At 66.9% G+C, this 15,020-nt stretch overlaps 1 protein-coding gene across 1 annotated transcript; it reads right to left on the minus strand.

Annotated features, from left to right (window-relative positions):
* Positions 1 to 479: 479 nt before the first annotated feature.
* On the minus strand, positions 480 to 14,232 carry RASAL3 (RAS protein activator like 3; the record flags this gene model as incomplete). The annotated part of the gene is made up of 19 exons (XM_082334143.1): positions 14,176 to 14,232; positions 11,815 to 12,226; positions 10,207 to 10,325; positions 10,002 to 10,086; positions 7,857 to 7,945; positions 7,683 to 7,771; positions 7,476 to 7,608; positions 6,563 to 6,661; positions 5,269 to 5,805; positions 4,627 to 4,771; positions 4,234 to 4,378; positions 3,483 to 3,719; positions 2,753 to 2,954; positions 2,510 to 2,613; positions 1,377 to 1,689; positions 1,158 to 1,286; positions 873 to 1,072; positions 698 to 773; positions 480 to 629 (listed from the first exon to the last, which is right to left on the minus strand). The coding sequence occupies exons 2-19, from the start codon at positions 12,224 to 12,226 to the stop codon at positions 480 to 482; spliced, it is 3,264 nt and encodes a 1,087-aa protein (XP_082190269.1). The 5' UTR covers positions 14,176 to 14,232.
* Positions 14,233 to 15,020: the final 788 nt, after the last annotated feature.

Below are 15,020 nucleotides of genomic sequence, written 5' to 3' on the forward strand. Positions count from 1 at the left end.
CCCACGGCCCTGTCCCGAAGGGTCTCCATGGCCATGACATCGCCAAAGTGTCCCCATGGCCCTGTCCCCAAGGGTCCCCATGGCCATGATGTCCCCAGAGTGTCCCCACGGCCCTGTCCCAAGGGGTCCCTAAGGCCCTGTTGTCCCCAAAGGGTTCCCATGGCCCTGTCCTAAGGGGTCCCTGAGGCCCTGTTGTCCCCAGGTGTCCCCATGGCCCTGACATCCCCGTCCCTGCCCCAGGTCCTGGGATGTCCCAGGCAGGTGTAGGGTGCTGGGGACAGGACGGGATTGGGGACAGAGCCCCGAGCGGTGGCAGGACACAACCAAGCACCTTGCGATGGTGACACCAACGGTGTTTATTGCCTGGGGAGGGGACACCCCGCGGGATCGAGATTGACTCATCAATCAAAATTAAATCGTCCCAGGAGATGGCGGGTGACCGGGCTGCAGGGACACACTGGGGACATCAGGACAACCGGTTACACGCTGGTGGCCTGAGCATCGTCACCGCTCTCGTCCCAACCCCGTGCCAGCATCCGGCGTCCCGTCCTCCCGGGGTGGCCCAGGGCTTGGGCGATGGCACCCCGCAGCTCCGCCTGCTCCCTCTCCAGCGCCGACAGCCGTCTCTCCTGCGAGGGGACCGCGTCAGCCCCCACCCGGGTCCCTCTTGTCACCCATGGGTGCACCCGCGTCTTACCAGCTCTCGGTTCTTCTCCTCGCTGATCTTCAGCCTCTCCAGGTCTTTCTTCCTGGTGCCTTCAGCCGCCGTCAACCTAATTGGGTTGGGGATGAGCCGAGCCCCCGATCCGGTGGTGGGGCACCCACCGGCGTGGGGCACCCGCCGGCATGGGGCACCCCATCCCCGTCCCTACCTGGCACCCAAATTGGCCGCGCGGGCGTTTGTCTCCTCCAACTGCTGCCGGAGACGCTCGAGCTGCTCTCGGTGCTGACCCTGCTCCTGCCGCAACCCGCGGTGCTGGGCCTCCATTTCGCCCGCCCGCGTCTCCGCCAGCCGTAACTTCTCCCGGTTCTCCGCCACCTCTTTCCGCAGCGCCTCGATCAACCGCCCGTGCTGGAGGGGGGACGAGGACGGGGTGGGGTTGAGGGGTTCGGCGGGGCACCCCGGTGGGTTCGGCTCCCACCCGCCCCGCGGTTACCTTCTCCAAGGGGCGGATGGCGTAGAGCTCGCCCTGTGCCGCCGCCACCGCCGCCTCCTCTGCGTAGCGCTGCCACGGCACCGTCGACTTGCGCGGCAGCGACGCCGATGAGCGCAGCTTCCCGTGACCCTACGGCACCGACGGCACCCGTTAGCGCCGACGTCCTCCTCGGAGCACCGGCCCCGATGCGAGGGTGACGTGGCGGCTGCCGTGGCTTACCGAGGCGTCGCGGGTGACGTGGCACCCCGCGTTATCCTCGACCGGCGGCTCCGCCACGTGCTCGGCGCTGCTCTGCTTGCGTAGTCGCCGGGCGGCTTTGCTCTGCGCCGGCACGCTCTGGGTGCGCTGCACGTTGCGGCGGTCCCGGCTGGGCGGTGGTGATGGCAGCGGTGCCGGTGCCGGCTCCGGTTCTGGTCCATCCTCCCGGCCCCGGACGCGGCGGATGCTGATGAGGGACTGGCTCTTGATGAGGGGGCTGTGCTTGCTCAGGTCCCGCGGTGGCACAAAGCCTGGTTTGAAGCTCTCCGCCGGGCTACGAGGGGAGATGGGACGATGGCACGGCCGCGTACTGGGACGGTGCCGGATCCAGGAGGGACCAGAACCACCCCAAACCCAACCAGGACCAGAGGCACCCTGAAACCAGTTGGGATTGGACCCATCTCCTGAACCCAGCCTGGACCTGAAGCACCTCAAACCCAACTGGGACCAGGAACATCCCCCAAACCCAACTGGAACCAGAACCATCCTCAGAACCCAACTGGAACCAGAACCATCCCCCAAACCCAACTGGAACCAGAACCATCCTCAAAACCAGTTGGGACCAGAAACATCCCCCAAACCCAACTGGGACCAGAACCATCCTCAAAACCAGCCTTGACCTGAACCACCTCAAACCCAGCTAGAACCAGAGTCACCCCAAACCCAGGTGGGACCAGAACCACCCTGAACCCAGCCAGGACCAGAACCCCCCCCAAATCCATCTGAAACTCCTGCTGGACCCAGCCGGGGCCAGATGTGTCCACCAAACCCAGCCCAGCCCAGAACCATCCCCTGAACTGGGACCAGAACCATCCCCTGAACTGGGACCAGAACCATCCCCTGCTTGGACCACAACCATCCCCTGAACCCATCAGGGACCAAAACCATCCCCTGAACCCAACTGGGACCAGTGACTCCAAGCCCATTCTGGACCAGAATCTCTCTAGACCCAACCAAGACCAGAACCATCCCCTGAACCCAGCCAGGACCAGAACCACCCCAAACCCATCCTAGTGTCACCCCTCTACCAAAGCTCCTCCTGGCCCCACGTGTCCACCTTGGTCCCACGTGCGGCCCTGTCCACCCACCGGTACCTTCGCTCTGTGGTGGAGCTCAGCCGGACGGAGACGGGGACAGGGGTCCCCTCCCTGATGGCGGTGAGGATGGTGGGCAGGGGCTCCAGCTCCTCCTGCGTGGCCTGCCAGGAGGAGACAAGGACATTATGGGGACAATGGGTGGCCTTGTGCCATCCATGCGGCAGTGGCCACCAGCTCTGTGTGTGGGGAGGAGGTGGCCAGTCACACCAGCTACCCTTGGGGACAAATGGGTGGTGGCACCTGGTCCAGGCTGGAGAAGATGTCACAGAGCAGGAGGTGGAGAGTGGCGAGCTCCAGGGCCAGATCCACGTAGCCGTCGTAGGTGGCCATGTGGACGCTGCTCTCGGGGTTGGCCACGCTCTGCAGGAAGGCCGTCATGGTGCTCCAGTTGTGCTCCAAGAACTCGTTCATGAAGCCCATGTAGGCCTCCTTCTCGCCAAACCTGGGGACCATGATGTCTGGTTACATGGGGACCAGGCAATGGCCTGGGCCACCACCATGGGCATGGGCCACCACCATGGGTGGCCACCACCATGGGCATGGGCCAGGCCACCTCCAGGATCACGGACCAAGTCACTGCAACGTCCCTGCACCACGTCACCACCCTGTCTACAAGCCAGGACATGGGGGAAGACACTGCCATGTTCTTCAACAAGCCACCCATAGGTCAGGCCACCACAGGTGACACGTGAGGCTCTACTGCTGGGACACATCAACCCCATGCGTGGAGCGGAGATGGCCTCTGCTGCCCCATGGCTGGTTCATGGCACGTAGGAGATGTCCCTGCTGCCCCATGGTATGTTGGGGACATCCCTGCTGCCCCATGGTGTGTTGGGGACAACCCTACTGCCCCGTGACTGTCCATGGCACGTGCCACACGGCATGTAGGGGATGTCCCCACTGCCCTGTGGCTTCCCTACGGGGATGTCCCTCCCCACAGCTACCGGTGCTGCGCCCTGCCATGACGTACGTGGTGAAGTTGGCCAGGTTCTGGATGACCTTGGCCACGAGGGTGAGGGTACGGGCGGTGGCCTCGCTCGGGTACTCCTGGACGAGGCCGAAGAGGCTGGGGGACATGACGGCGGGGCAGAGGAACCGCAGGAAGAGGGAGGCCGAGACCAGGCGCTGCCCGATGGGCGCCTTGCCCCGCGCCGTGCACTCCTCCTGCCACGCCGCGAAGATCTCGCCCAGCTCTGCCGGGAAGGCGCTGCAAGGAGAGACGCCCTGATGGGGGTTGGGGCAGGTGGGTGGTCCTGGACCCCCTGCCGTGCACCGCCATGATGTGCTGTGGGACATGGTGTCCACCACGGCTGTGCTTGTTCCCGTGTCGGTCCCCTGTGCTTGTCCCCAAGGTTGTCCTCAGGTCCTTCCTGGTGCCCATCCTCATGTCCATCCCAGGGGTGGTGCCCATCCCTGTCCCCAAGCTTGTCCCCAGGTCATTCCTGGCGCCTATCCCGCCATCCCAGGGATGATGCCAGTCCCCAAACCCATCCCCATGCCCACCCTGGTGCCAGAGTGCCTGTCCTCCCGCCCATTCCTGTCCCCAAGCTCATCCCTGCGCCCATGCCCATCTCCAGGCTTTTCCCCAGGTCCTCCCGCTGTTGGTGCCCATCTTCATGCCCGTCCCATTGCCCGCACCGCTGTCCATCTCCAGACCCACCCCTGTGCAGGTGCCCACCCCCGTGGCCATCCCCGTCCCCAAGCCAAGGGCTGTCCCTCACTCGCAGGACGCGGCGATGCGCTGGAAGGTCTCCTCGCAGACCTGCCGCAGGTTGTTCTGGTTGTCGGAGAGGTCAAGGCCGGCGCATTTGCTGGGATCAACCTCGCAGCTGTCATCCGAGGTGCAGAGCTGGGCCACGGCCTCACCTGGGCGCCGAGGGACAGCCCGTAAGGGGACCAACCAGCCACCGCCATGGGCATGGCTGTGACAAGCCCCCACCACATCCCCATGGATGTCCTGGGGGCATCCTATGGCCCCGTAACGCTCTGCCCATGCCCTGCACCCCCTAACACCCCCTAGCACCCCCTAACACCCTGTAGCACCCTGTAATGTCATGCCCAGCATGTCCTACACCCCGTAATGTCCCACAAAGACCTGTAACCTTCAGACGTACCCAGAGTGTCCTGGAGGTACTTGCCCCCCACCAGTTTCATGTACTCATCGATGGCCTTGGTGGCCAGCGTGTTCTCACGGAAGATCAGCGCCTCGCGGTCATCGAAGCGGTCCAGCTCGGCCACACCGAGGTCGATGAGGAACGACTGCCAGGTGGATGTGTTGAAGGGCTCAGCGGGCACCCGTGGCACCGAACAGCCTTGATCAACCCATCCTGGGTTGCATTTCCCATCCCATCAATCCCATCCCATCCCACCAATCCCATCCCATCCCAACCCAATTCATCCATCCCAACCCATTCCAACCCAACTCATCCATCCCATCCCATCCCATCCCAACCCAACCCAACTCAACCCAACCCAACTCTCCCATTCCATCCCATCCCAACTCAACCCATCCCAACTCAACCCAACCCAACTCATCCATCCCATCCCATCCCATCCCAACCCAACCCTCCCATCCCATCCCAACTCAACCCAGCCCATCCCAACCCAACTCATCCACCCCGTCCCACCCCAGCTCTTCTGGCACCCCCAACCCATGATGTCCATCCCACCCCAACCACCATGCCCACAGCACCCCAGGCAGCACCCATCTCACCCCCCATCCCACCCGCATCCCCCATGGCCAGCACCCGCTCCACCTTGGCCTTCCCGGTGCTCTGTAAGACGCGGACCAGAGCACCGGCCAGCTCCTCCTTGTGCCGCACGGCGATGGTGGGCTCCAGACGGGAACACAACTCCCGGTAATGGAAGGTGATGAACTCGGCCAACTCCTTGTAGCGTACGATGGGCAGCACCCGCACCTCCCGGTAGCGCCCGCGCACCCTCACCGACGGCACCCGCTCGCTTCCCCCAGGACCGCTCAGCGGGTACCAGCGCTCCAAGGGCTGCCGGGCGGCCGCCAACTCGGCCAAGGGGACGGTGATGGAGGCCACCGGTTGACCGGGGTGGTCATCGCGGCAAAGGGCGAGGGTGAGGGCACGGGCGGGTGGTAGGGCGGCCAACTGGAAGAGTTCACCCCAAAAGAGCTCGCCGTCGGGACCGGCCACCTTGGCGGTGGTACGGGCGAAGAGGGTGCCGTCCAGGTGGAGGTGACAACGGAGGCGACGCCGAGGTGGCAGGTCCCGTGCTTCGTACACCCACAGGCTCAGCGCCAGCTCCAGCCGCTCGCAGTTGTCCTGCCGGGGTGGGGGACATGGGTGGGGGGTCAAGGGGACAGCGGGGGACATGGTGGGGGGGTGAATCTGCGGGGGGCTGGGGGGGACGGGGTGCAGGGGGTTAGGGAATTCCATGGGTGAATGTGGGGATGGGGGGAATGGGGACAGGAGGGGACGTGGGGGACAGGGAGGGACACGTGGGGACAGGAGGGGACATGGGGGATGGGGGGGACACGTGGGGATGGAGGGGACATGGAGGGACAGGAGGGGACAGGGGGGGACAGGGAGGGATGGAGGGGACATGAAGGGACAGGAGGAGACATGGGGGACAGGAGGGGACACAGGGGACAGGGCAGGACACTGGGGACAGGATGGGGCATTGGGGACAGGAGGGGATGGGATTTTCCAGGGGGACATGGGGACAGGAGGGGACATGGGGGACTGGAGGGGACATGGGGACATGGGTGGACAACCAAATCCTCAGGGGGGACAGGAGGGGACAGCCAAACCCAGGGTGGGACAGGAGGTGACATGAGGGGACAGCCAAGCCCCCAGGGGACAGCAGGACACAAGGGGACACGGGGCTGTGGGTGCCTGCAGGGCTCCAGGGCGGGGTGGGGGGGTTCGTGCCTCAGTTTCCCCACCCAGCCCTGCCAGCGGGCCTCATCCTGCCCAGTGGGGGACAGGAGGGCAGCGGGTGGCCCCTCACAGGGTGCTGGGGCTTCCCGTCCCCTTGGGGTGTCCCAGGGGTGTCCCAGGGGTGTCCCCGCGGTCCCACCTTGTTGGGCTGCACGGTCCGGCGCAGGTTCTCGATCCAGCGGTCGCGCTCGGCCAGGGACGTGCAGCCGAAGGACCGGCTGCCCTCGCCCGTGATGATCTGGGTGCAGAGAGGGTGTTTGGGGAGCACCCTAGGGTGCCTGGGGGGGAACTGGGCTGCCCAAGGCCAACGGCTGTGCTGGGGTGTCCTGTGGGGCGCTCTGGGTGCTCACTGGGGGTGCCCTGGGTGCCTCTGCAGGGTGTTTGGGGTGCCATGGGTGCCTCTCCAGGATGATTAGGGTACCCTGGGTGCCCCTCTGGATTGCCTAGGGTGCTCTGGGTGCCTCTTCAGGGTGCCTGGTGTGCCCTGGGTGCCTGTTCAGGATGCCTGGGCACCCTGGGTGCTGCTCCAGGTTGCCTGGGGTGCCCTGGGTGCCTGGCCTGAATGCTCCAGGTGCCCCTCCAGGGTGCTCTGGGTGCCCTGGGTGCCTGTGCAGGGTGCCCTGGGTGCCCCTCCAAGATGCTTAGGGTGCCTTGGGTACCCCTCCAGGATGCTTAGGGTGCCTTGGGTGCCCACCCAGGGTGCCTTAGGGTGCCCTGGGTGCCTGTGCAGGGTGCTCTGGGTGCCCTGGATGCCCCTCCAGGATGCTTAGGGTGCCTTGGGTGCCCATCCAGGGTGCCCTGGGTGCCTTGGGTGCCCACCCAGGGTGCTTTAGGGTGCCCTGGGTGCCTGTGCAGGGTGCTCTGGGTGCCCTGGGTACCCTTCCAGGATGCTTAGGGTGCCTTGGGTGCCCACCCAGGGTGCTTTAGGGTGCCCTGGGTGCCCTGGGTGCTCCAGCAGCGTGCCTGGTATGCCCTGGGTGCCCCTCCAGGTTGCCTGGGCTGCCCTGGGTGCCTCTCCAGGGCACCCCTGAGCACCCACCCAAGCCCATTACCTGAAAGCAAAACTTCTCGCCCACGATGCTGCCGTGCACGGGCCGGACGATGACGTTGTCCCCGGTGAGGTCCAGCTCGGCCGCGCTGGGCGGTGGCAGCAGCGACTCCCGCGAACCGCTCCGGCTGGGGACCCTGCAGGGACAGGACCGTCACCGGGGCACCCTCACCAGCACCCACATCCCTCCCCACCCTCCACGGTGCCGTACCTCTCGCCGTCGGGGACCGTCACCGCTGACGTGTCGGTTTTGGGGACACCACGACCTTTTCTATCCCGGAGCCTCTTCCACAACAACCCCTGGATGGGGTAAGATGGCTGCTGTGTCACCCATGGGTGGGACTGAGCACCCTGGGGGGTGGGGGGCTGGGATTGGGGTGCCCACCTTGACATTGCTGAACTGGGAGGTGGGGGAGATCTCGCTCTCGGTGCTTCTCCCGGCACCCCGGGTGCTCCTCTCATCCGCAGCCGGATCTGGAGGGGCACCCAGCATCAGGACCCCCCCCTTTACCTGCACCCCGAGCACCCCAACACCATGCCAGGGTTTGGGGGGGCCAGGATACACCCACCCCACCCCCCACCCTTGGGAAACATCAAGCAAAGCCGGAGGAAGGACCCAGGCGCCGGGTTCTGGGTGCCAAATCCTGCTGGCACCTCACCGTATCCGTAGCCCTGAGACGCAGCCAAGCTTTGGGTGCTGAAAATGGGTGCTCATGGGTGCGAGGGAGAAGGGGGCAGAGGGACGTATCCTGCTGCCTCGGCTCAGGTGTGCGGCACCGGTGCTCAACCCCGGCGCTCAGCCCCGGTGCTGCGATGCTGCGACGCCAAGCACCCATCCAGGCCAGTCCCCACCCCGGTGCCATGTGGGTGCCGGCCCCGGTGCCAGGCGGGTGCCAGGGGGGTAACTCACCTCCCTGCGCGGTGCAGAGCAGCCAGCGGCGGGGCCCCATGGCCGGCGGCGATGCCGTCTGCCCGCGCTGGCGAGGGGCGCGGGGAGGAAGCCGAAAGCGTTTATCGCTCGGATCAGCCGACGCAGCAGCGTGGAGGAAGCGGTGACGGTGCAAGGCGGCCTCGCACCCAACGCTTCCCCCGCGCACCCGGCTCGGTGGGGGGCACGGGGCGGGGGGCACGGCACGGCGCATGGGGCGCGGCGTGGTGCGCGGCACGGGGCATGGCGTGGTGTGCTGCATGGTGTGGGGCATGGCACGGGACACGGCGTGGTGCGTGGGGCACGGCGTGGTGCGTGGCAAGGGGCACAGCACGGCGTGGTGCGTGGGGCACGGCATGGTGGGCTGCATGGTGTGGTGCGCGGCATGGGGCACGGCGTGGTGTGCTGCGTGGTGTGGGGCACGGTGTGGTGTGCTGCGTGGCGTGGGGCATGGCACGGGACACGGCGTGGTGCATGGGGCACGGCGTGGTGCATGGCGTGGTGCATGGCGTGGGGCACGGCGTGGTGCACAGCGTGGTGCATGGCATGGTGTGCTGCATGGCGTGGTGCATGGGGCACGGCGTGGTGCATGGGGCACGGCGTGGTGCATGGCATGGTGTGCTGCATGGCGTGGTGCATGGGGCACGGCATGATGCATGGTGTGGGGCATGGCACAGGACACGGCGTGGTGCATGGCATGGGACACGGCGTGGTGCATGGCGTGGGGCACGGCGTGGTGCACGGCACAGGGCATGGCATGGTGTGCTGCATGGCACAGGGCACGGCACACTCCACAGCATGGGGCATGGCACAGGGCACGGCACGAGGCACGGCACAGGGTAGGGCATGGTGTGACACGAGGCTTAGCAGGGTGGACGACACGGGGCACGGCTTGCTGCGTGGCACGGCGTGCAACACGGGCACGGCACCGAGTCCGGCGTCTGGCACGGCATGGGCGCAACGTGGGGCATGGCGTGGGGTGCGGTGCACGGCACGGGGCACGGCACGGGGCCTGACTGTGGAGCGCGGCACAGGGCGCGGCACGGGGCACAGCCGTGATGCAAGACGTGGGGCGTGGAGCACAGTGCGTGGCACGGAGCATGGCACGGTGCACGGCATGGTGCATGGCATGCTGCATGGCCGCAGTGCACAGCACAGTGCCGGTGCACGGTGCACGGCACAGGGCATGGCCACGATGCACGGCGTGGTGCAAGGTGCGCGGTGCATGGCCACACGGTGCACGGCAGAATGCACGGCACAGGGCATGGCCACGATGCACGGCATGGTGCATGGCCACAAGATGCATGGCACGGTGCACGGCCACGATGCACAGCGTGGTGCAAGGTGCACGGTGCATGGCCACGCGGTGCACGGCACAATGCACAGCACAGGGCATGGCCACGATGCACGGCACGGTGCACGGCCACGATGCAAGACACGGTGCGTGGTGCATGGCCGCACGGTATGGTGCAAGCCACGGTGTGCAGCCCCAGCGGCTCCATGCGCAGGAGCTGCACCGGGCCGGCGCGCACACGGCTCACACCAGCCCATGCCAAAACCCCGCGGCATCGGCGCGTGCCGGCGCGGGGCGAGCTCGCTCACCGGGGTCCCTCCTGCCGCCCGCCGGGTGCAGGTTGGTGCTCTCGGAGATGGAGCTCCCCGTCCGGTTCCTGCTCCTGCACGAAGCCTGGTGGCACAGAGGGGTCAGGCACCGCCGCCCCCAGCACCCATCGCTGCACCCCGTCACCCGAGGGACTCCGGCAGAAGCCGCTGGGTGCCCAGGGGCCTCGTGTCCCCGTGTCCTCACCTCCTCGTCCCTGCTCACAAGGACCAGATGTCCGTCCACCAACGAGAAGTTGGAGACGTCCCACACCGGGGCATCGGGTGCTGGAGCCAGCGGGATGGATGAGGTCCCATGGGTGCTCGCTGGGGGTGCAGAGCAGGGTGTCAGGGGGAGCCTGGGTGCTTGCCGTGCCCCTGTCACCCACGGTCAGCATGGCAGTGGCTGGGGACATGTGGCTGTGGCCATGCCACCATGGCTGTGACAATACCAGGGCACATGGGGCCATGGCTATGGTATGGTTGGGGTGATGGTGCCAGGGGACACGTGGCCACGGAGGTGCCACCATGGGTGCGGCGATGCCGGGGGACACGTGGCCACGGAGGTGCCACCATGGGTGCGGCGATGCCGGGGGACACGTGGCCATGGAGGTGCCACCATGGGTGCGGTGATGCCGGGGGACATGTGGCCACGGAGGTGCTACCATGGGTGCGGCGATGCCGGGGGACACGTGGCCACGGAGGTGCCACCATGGGTGCGGCGATGCCGGGGGACACGTGGCTGTGCCACCATCAGCGTGGCAATGCCGGGCCACACTTGGCCGTGGCCATGCTGTGGTGGGGACAAAACCGGGTGGCTGCCCTGCCCCAGGGCCCTGCCTGCACCGTGGGTGGCCCTGCCTGCACCGTGGGTGGCCCTGCCAGAGCCGAGCCGGTTTTGCCAGATCCGGGTGCCGCAGGGGCTGGCACGGCTCCACGTGCCGCCACCGAGCCCTGTGCTGGGGACCGAGGCCACGTGTGGCCAGGAGCGGGCCCTGGGGTGAGGTGGGACCCAGCCATCCTGCACCCATGGGTGCCCCCCCAGCCTGGCCACATCCTGCACCCCTCTCTGTCCCCCACCCGTCACCCACCACCGCCCGGACCCCAGTGGTCACCGCCACCCATCACCCATCACCACCACCCACCACCCATTGCCCCCAACCCACCGCCCATCATCCATCGCCCCCAGCTCATCACCCATCATCGTCACCCACCACCCACCACCCCCAATCCATCACCCATCATCGTCACCCACCACCCACCACCCCCAATCCATCACCCATCATCATCACCCACCACCCATCACCCACCACCCCCAATCCATCACCCATCATCGTCACCCACCACCCACCACCCCCAATCCATCACCCATCATCATCACCCACCACCCATCACCCATCACCCCCAATCCGTCACCTACCATCGTCACCCACCACCCATCACCCCCAGCCCATCACCTACCATCGTCACCCACCACCCATCACCCCCAGCCCATCACCTACCATCGTCACCCACCACCCATCACCCCCAACCCATCACCTACCATCGTCACCCACCACTCATCACCCCCAGCCCATCACCCATCATCGTCACCCACCACCCATCACCCCCAATCCATCACCTACCATCGTCACCCACCACCCATCACCCCCAATCCATCACCTACCATTGTCACCCACCACCCATCACCCCCAACCCCTCACCCACCCCTCCCAACCCATCACCACCCACCACCCCCATCCCATCACCATCATCCCCCACCACCAGCACCCACCACCAGCACCCTGACCCCCACCCTCCCCATCACCCCCAATACCTGGAACAGCATCATGGAGCACCTGCTCCGCCCTGGCACCGCTCTCCACCTGACCCTTCCTCTTGGACATGGAGCGCAGGTACTTCTGCAGGGTGGCCCTGCCACCCTCGGGTCCCCGTGGCTCCTTGGTCCCCTTGGAGGGGGCCGAAAACGCCCGTTGGAAGAGGGACCGACGGGTGCTGGCCTTGGGTGCCCCCACTTGGGTGCCCTTTCCAGCCCCGTCATCGAGGCCGTCGGACTCGGGTTGGCTGTAGGAACGTTTCCAGCCCTGCAAGCGGGTCCAGCGCCGGCTGCCCGGGGACCCCGTGCCCCGCTCGGGTTCCCGGTCACCCATGGGTGCTGCCGTTCGCCATTTGTAGGTTTTTAGTAGAGTTGGTGGTTCGGGTCCCAGCGGGGGTTTCTCCACCTCCATCTGTGGGATGGGGAGAGCCACGTTAGCCACGGGGTGGCCGCGGGGTGGCCGCGGGGTGGCAGGGGTGGTGGTGGGAAGGGCGCCTTTGGGCACCCCCAGGCTGGCATCCCCACCCGGGCACCCCTCTTTGGGTGCCCCATCCTGGTACCCCTACTGGAGCACCCCCACCCAGGCACCCCTATCCAGGCACCTCTGAGTCCCCCTTTATGGGTGCCCCTATCCCGGCACCCTTGCACAGGCACCCTAGGTGGACACCCTATCCAGACACCCCAATTTGGGTGCCCTCACCCAGTGCACCCCCATCTAGGCACCCTGTGTGGGTGCCCTTATTTGGGGGGGCTCTATCCGGGCGCCCCCACCCAGGCACCCCAATCCCAGCACCCCTATCCAGGCACCCCTATCCGGGTGCCCCCACCCAGGCACCCCAATCCCGGCACCCCTATCCAGGCACCCTTATCCAGGTGCCCCCATCCAGGCACCCCAATCCCGGCACCCTATTGGGGTACCCCTATGTTATCACCCCATTTCCGCACCCTTATCTGGGTGCCCCTAGCTGGGTGCCCTTCTCCGGAGCACCCTAATCCAGGCACCTTTATTTGGGTCCTCTCATCCAGGGCACCCTTAGCTGGGCACCCACGTTGGGGCACCCTGGGGCGCCCACAGCCATGGGGTGGCCCTGCCCACCGAGGGGGTCCCCACTTCCATGGGTGCTCCAGCCACCTTGGGGGCTCCCAATCTTGTGGGTGCCCGTGTCCCTGGGGTCCCCCTGCCCACCGAGGGGGCCCCATCCTGTGGGTGCCCACAGCCCTGGGGTGGCCCTGCCCATGAGGGGTCCCCAAATTTTGGGTGCCCACATCCCCAGGGTGGCCCTGCCCACCGAGGGGGCCCTATTTTGTGGGTGCCCACAGCCCTGGGGTGGCCTGGCCCATGAGGGGTCCCCAAATTGTGGGTGCTCACATCCCCAGGGTGGCCCGGCCCATGAGGGGTCCCCAAATTGTGGGTGCTCACATCCCCAGGGTGCCCCTGCCCATGAAGGGGTCCCCAAATTGTGGGTGCTCACATCCCCAGGGTGGCCCTGCCCATGAGGGGTCCCCAAATTGTGGGTGCTCACATCCCCAGGGTGCCCCTGCCCACCAAGGGATCTCCATCTTGTGGGTGCCCACAGCCCTGGGGTGGCCCTGCCCATGAAGGGGTCCCCAAATTGTGGGTGCTCACATCCCCAGGGTGCCCCTGCCCACCAAGGGGGTCCAGCACCCCGTGGGTGCCCACGCCAGCCCCTGTCCCACGCAGCACCCATCCCTGGCAGGGCGCGGTGAGACGGCGGGAGGCGGTGCGGCAGCATCAGGATTTTGTGACAGCGGGGCGCGGTGACACCCGGGCCACGGTGACACCCGGGCAGGTGGCCCGCCACCACCTCGGCCCCGAGCGCAGGCGGCTGCCAGAGATGCTTCCGTCGCCACCGCGGCTGCGTTTCCCTTCGCGCCGCCACGGCATTTCCTCCCGACACCTGCACCCCGCGCCGAGCCCAGGCCCCGGGGACCCCGCCGGCACCCCGGGGTGCAGACATGGGTGCGGGCCAGGGCGGGGGTGAAGCTCGGGTTGCACCCCGAAACCTCCTCGTGATGCCACCCCCGGGGTGGAAGTGAGCTGTGGGCACCCGCAGCTTTGGCGCCCACCGATTTAGGGGTGCCAGCACCCAGAGCTGAGCTGCGCTGGGGGTGCCCACGCCCGGGGCGGGGGATGTGCCGGCATTTTTGGGGTCCCCACCCCAGCTTGCAGCACCCAATAGCACCCCATCACCCACACCCTCCCCTGCAGCACCCCTTGCTCCTCAGGGTGCTGCTTCACCCCACCCCAACACCCCGCATCCCCCCGTGCGCCCCCGAGGCCGGAGCGTCACCCTGGGGTGCCACCGCCCCGCCGTGTGCCCCCCCCGGTCCCCGGGGTACCTCGGCTGCTCTCTGCCTGCTCCGGCACCCAAACGCGGCCGCCCCGGTTCCTGTCGTGGCTTCCCCATGTGACCAAGCAGGAGTTTCAGTCACACCCTCACCTCCGCCTCTGCCCCGATGATGTTATCTACGCTCCCAGCTCGGCCGGGCTCGCGTTCGGCCACGGCTTGGGACACGTCGAGAGCCACGCCGGGCCACCCCGCAGCAGGGGCTGGCTACCCTAGTGGCCGCTGGCCTGAATCCAGCTTAAATGCCATCATTAGGTTTCAGAGTGAACAGGTGGCGGCGATGGCGGTGTGGAGTGCGGCATGGGCACCCCCGGGGGCTGGATGCCCACCTCGGGGGGGGGGGGGATGGAGGTGGGGGGTGTCTCCTTGGGGGTCACATGGGGTCTTCAAGGTGGGTTAGGGGTGCCACAGCACCCAGCCCTGCAGCAGGCCCCGGGCACCCGAGTCCCTCGCTTGAGTCCTCTGCTATGACCCCATGGCCAACCCCCGCCCGGTGCCTCAGTTTCCCCCTCAGGGACCACCCGCAGCTGATGTCCTGGTGCTGACTTTATTGTGGCTACGAGGATGATCTGCTGGGCCAGTGGGAGTGGGCCAGGATCCATCCAGGCTGGTGCCCACCTGGGCCAGGATCTGTCCAGGCTGGTAGCCTTCAAGGCTGGGGTCCTTCTGGGCCAGTGTCCCTCAGGGTTGGCATCCGTTGGGCTGGTGTCCACCTGGCCCAGGGCTGAGCCATGATGGCATCCGTTGGGTCAGGGTCTGTCTGGACCAGGGTTCATCTGGGCTGGCAACCTTTGGATCCGGGTCCATCTGGACCAGGGTCCATCCAAGCTGGTGTCC

The sequence above is a fragment of the Platalea leucorodia genome, assembly GCF_965183815.1.
Source record: "Platalea leucorodia genome assembly, chromosome: 29".
NCBI classification, from domain to species: domain Eukaryota; kingdom Metazoa; phylum Chordata; class Aves; order Pelecaniformes; family Threskiornithidae; genus Platalea; species Platalea leucorodia.